This window comes from Rutilus rutilus (assembly GCF_951802725.1).
Source record: "Rutilus rutilus genome assembly, chromosome: 8".
NCBI classification, from domain to species: Eukaryota; Metazoa; Chordata; class Actinopteri; order Cypriniformes; family Leuciscidae; genus Rutilus; species Rutilus rutilus.
In genome coordinates, this window is record NC_140222.1 from 10,228,684 (window position 1) to 10,233,102 (window position 4,419).

Sequence of the window (4,419 nt, forward strand, 5' to 3'; positions counted from 1 at the left end):
GTTCTAATATTAAAGAATGCAAATAATTCTGTAATTGCAAGACACATAAAATGTACAGCATTTAAGCATTCATTAATTGCAATACTACTTTTGTGGTATACAGGTTATCATGCAAATGTGGATGCTTTTATGTAGGCCGGACCAAGAGACGTCTTAAAGACAGAGTATCGGAGCATAAAAATGCCATTAGAAAAGCTCATTTAGATTACCCTATGGCAAAACACTTCCAAAAATGTGCTCAATATAATCCAGAAGCCCTAATGGTTGAGGGTTTAGAAATGATTAAAAAGAGTATTCGGGGTGGTGACCGATTAAAGTAAATTTTACAGAGAGAAATATCCTATATATATATAGGCTATATATATATATATATATATATATATATATATATATATATATATATATATATATGAGCTACAGGCCACAGTATACCCTGGGTTGAATGAAGAAATAGACTTCAGTCCTTTTTTGTGATTTATGCTTTCTGTGTCTAGCCTACTTTTGTCTTTCATCATAATTTTTTTTTTTTTTTTTTTTTTTTTTTGGTCTTTGGATTCAATTTGCAATGTAGCCACCTAGTGGACTTTCTCTGTATGTGCATGTATTATGTCACTCAGGTGTTTCTAATTAGCACACATAAAAGAGGAAATTGTTTGGTTGGAAAGCACACCCTGAAGAAGGCTGTTTGTGCTGCTACACGTGGGTTGCTTTCAGCAATACTTGAGTAAGTAGAAATTACTCCACAAACTCTAACTGGCCAAGTTAAATTTACTTTGTTAATTTGATCTAATTTGTTAGTTCCATACATGTAACATCCTTAAATAATGAGTGTAAAAACTTTTTGCAAGTGTTTTTTTCTTTCTTTTTTTCAGTTTAGAACTAGACCTTGAACTCAAGACACACACATACATTTTAACATTTGACCTCTTTTAATTATTACTATAAATCTATAACTAATATGCCAGAAATGATAAAGTTTGATCTTTGCCCAGGACACCCGGATGTTATTGTCTGATATTATGTGTATAAATATGACCCATCTTCATTCAATTGATATGCGAATGTTCTGGTGTTACACAGGCTCTGGCGCTTCACAAAATCTTCCTCTGAGATTCTGACGGCAACAGTTTAAAAACCAAAGTGAGTTATGAATAAATGTTGTGCTTTGTGTTTAAATGCGTTGATAATAGCAGTGTGCAGCATATGAGTGCATGCAGACATTTAACTTTTCCTGCTTATTCATTTCAGGTTCATCATGGCAATGCTGAAAAGTTGTCTGCTTTTCATTATCTTCTCCATGGGGGATGCAGAAGGTAACCAAGACATTTATTTGTAAAACTATCTAAAAACATTTTGGAAATGTACATTATTCCACTGACTAATATTTGCATGAGGGTTTACAAGTGTATAAAGTACACATATTTTCAGCACATAATCACACAAACATAAAATCAGCTACATAAAAAAAAAAATCAAAACATTCTTTGCAGTGAATTCTACAAGCAATGTTAATAGAGTGGGCAGAGTGGATTTAGCCGGTATTTGCCCCCGAGGATGGATAAAATATGGACTCCGATGCTACAAGTACATTTCTCAATCGACTGACTGGCTCACAGCAGAGGTAATGTGTTACAACAAGATGATTTGGTCGCACTTTATAGGTGTCTTTAACTACATCTAAAAGACAGATCTAAAGACCTATATCAAATTTTTAACTTAAACTGATAAGTTATTCTCCAGTGAAATAAATGCTGCAGTAAAACTAATATAATTTCTACATGGAAAAGTTCAGGCAAGCCAAAAGTCAATTCTATAATATCGTGAATCAAACAATATATTTCAACAATATAAAATTAAGTAAAACCTATTCACCTTTTATACTGGTGTTCCCATCATGCACTGTGGCATGAATAATTAATACGTTTTGACTTCACTGTTTTCCAGCTGTATTTACCGGTACACCTTTTTATCATAGCTTTTGTTGGTAGGTTTAGTAATTTGGCATTTTGTCTCATCTGAATTAATTTTCTACTACACAATTACTCAATCTATCGAATGTTACCGTCATTGTGGATTGTGTACCAAGTATTGAGGTGTTCCGTTGATTCAATGTAGATTCAATATCTATTGTTTGATTTATGAAGATGATTCTAAATAAAGCATACACTTTAAATGTGTGGCTTAATTCAGTATTATATTGTCTCAGTAAAAAGTTAATTTTGTTTAATTTGCAAAAGTCTAAGTAGATGTTACTTAATTCTATGTGAAATTAAATATTAAGTAACGTTTACGCAAGTACTTCAATTAACTGTAATTTAAATGTCAAACTAATTTTAAGCCCAATATTAAGTAGATTTTACTTGATAACAGTAGCAGTAAAATTAACTTGGTGTCAGGGCAAATTGTTACGAGGGTTTTATCAAGTAAATCAGACTTTGCTTTATTCTAAAATAATTGGTTTTGTATTGACAAATCTGTCTCTTTAGGAAAACTGTGAAAGTCTTGGTGCGACTCTCGCATCTGTGAGTAATAAACTGGAAAATAATTTCCTGCTGAGTCTGTTGCCTTCTTCCACACGTTCTTGGATTGGTGCTAATGATGCTGATCAAGTAAGTTCAATTGTGTCCTAAAGAGACATTTGTTTGTCTACACTATAATTACTGCTTTAACCAGTAAATGCAAAGTTTGTAATGAAGATAGTTTGACTTCAAATCTGAACTTCGCTTCTTCCTGAAGTCTGACAACAGTAGTGCACTTTGTATTCACTCTCTTCACTCTTTAGGATGGACACTGGATGTGGAGTGATGGATCTCTGTTTTTGTATACCAACTGGTGCGCTGGAGAACCTAACAATGCTGGTGTTCCCGAGAACTGTTTGGAGATCAACTTTAGTTGTAAGAATGCAGTCTTTTTCTTAATACTTTAAGTTCTAATTTAAAATCCAATTTCACATAATAGTAACTATTTATAAAATCTATTTTATTTTGATTCTAACAACTCTATAATCATCAGAATAACTGATTTCATTATTCCACCTTACAGCTAACCGTTGCTGGAACGATGTGCCCTGTTCAATCTCATTCTCCTATATCTGTGTTAAGAACCTGTGAGACCCTTATGCTGCTCCACCACCGTCACTTGATTAAACCACATTTACAACATCTCTCCAATCTTCTCTGAAACACCCCTCAAATTAATAAAAGCATTGAAAAAGCCAATTGTGCATTGTGGACATTCAAGTTCATGTATGTAAGAGCCTGATCTCACGGGAAAACGTACAAATTCTACGAGGTGGCTTATCCATACGACCTCACTCGTACGACTTGGTGCTGGTTTTTTTTTTTTTTTTTTTTTTTTGCAAAATCGTGCGTTACGAATTGCTCAATTTGTATGAATTCATACGAATGACCTATCCCGACCCCACTCTAAACCTACCCATCACGTGGGTTTAGAAAAATCGTACGAGTGAGGTTGTACGAATTAGCCAACTTTTATCATTCGTACGAATTGGTTGTGAGATAGCGTTGGTATGTAAATATAAATATATTGTGTGGCACTGGCAAGGTCTGAGGATATGGCTGAATGGCATTAAACTAGGCTTCATCATCATCAGGGGCGGTATAGCAAAGTTCAGCTGGTTGAGGCACGTTAAATGTGGATCAGATTCGAGAATCATGAGAGATTCTTTAATGAGGCACTTATTTACAATATTGATATGCATCTGTGATTGTATGTGATCTACATAAAGAAATAATTTACAATAGTATTTGTCTATGTATGTCTCATTGCACTAATAACACTCAGAAAATCAGCAACCATAATGCAATAAATATATTCCACTTAAATGTCAATATTGTAATGACCTGGCAGTCAGTGCTAGCAGCTGGGTGCATTATGGGTAATTGTTTGTTGGGAGTTGATGCGTTAAAGCAAGATGGTTGGGGTTTGTGATGGTAAAATTATGTGTTTTTTATGCTTAAGTTAGTTCAAGTGTTCTTGGTTCATTTACTGCTTTATGTAAAAATGTGGTTCTCACCGTCATGGAAAGAGATGTGTAAGATGGGTTTTTGCCTTTGCAGTTTATAGTCTGTGTTCTGAATAGATGACAGTACTATCTCCGGCTGATCTGTGATACTGATGCTCTTCTCGGAGAGTGGTGTATGGGATGAGTGCACTTAGCTTGCGCTAGCAATTAGCCTATTAAAAAACTTTACTTTACTTTAACTTCACTACATTTGAAAGACAAATATCGTACTTTTTACTCCACTACAATTCTGTCAAGGTCCTTGAGTAGAAAGTAACATCAGTCAGGGGATGATTCTGGTTGCATTTTGGTTGGAAATGAAAGTCGGGTTGACATTACAACCCTGCATCTGACTGACGTCAGAACCCGACGTTGGATATTGATTGAAAATAAAA

General features: G+C 34.4%; 1 protein-coding gene across 1 annotated transcript; it reads left to right on the top strand.

The window, feature by feature from the left end:
* Window positions 1-664: 664 nt before the first annotated feature.
* LOC311295386 (ladderlectin-like) lies at window positions 665-3,212 on the top strand. Its single transcript, XM_084416732.1, has 7 exons — window positions 665-724; window positions 1,081-1,140; window positions 1,249-1,313; window positions 1,491-1,621; window positions 2,487-2,609; window positions 2,783-2,894; window positions 3,043-3,212. Exons 3-7 carry the CDS (start codon window positions 1,256-1,258, stop codon window positions 3,108-3,110), a joined length of 492 nt encoding a protein of 163 aa, XP_084272858.1. The 5' UTR covers window positions 665-724; window positions 1,081-1,140; window positions 1,249-1,255; the 3' UTR covers window positions 3,111-3,212.
* Window positions 3,213-4,419: the final 1,207 nt, after the last annotated feature.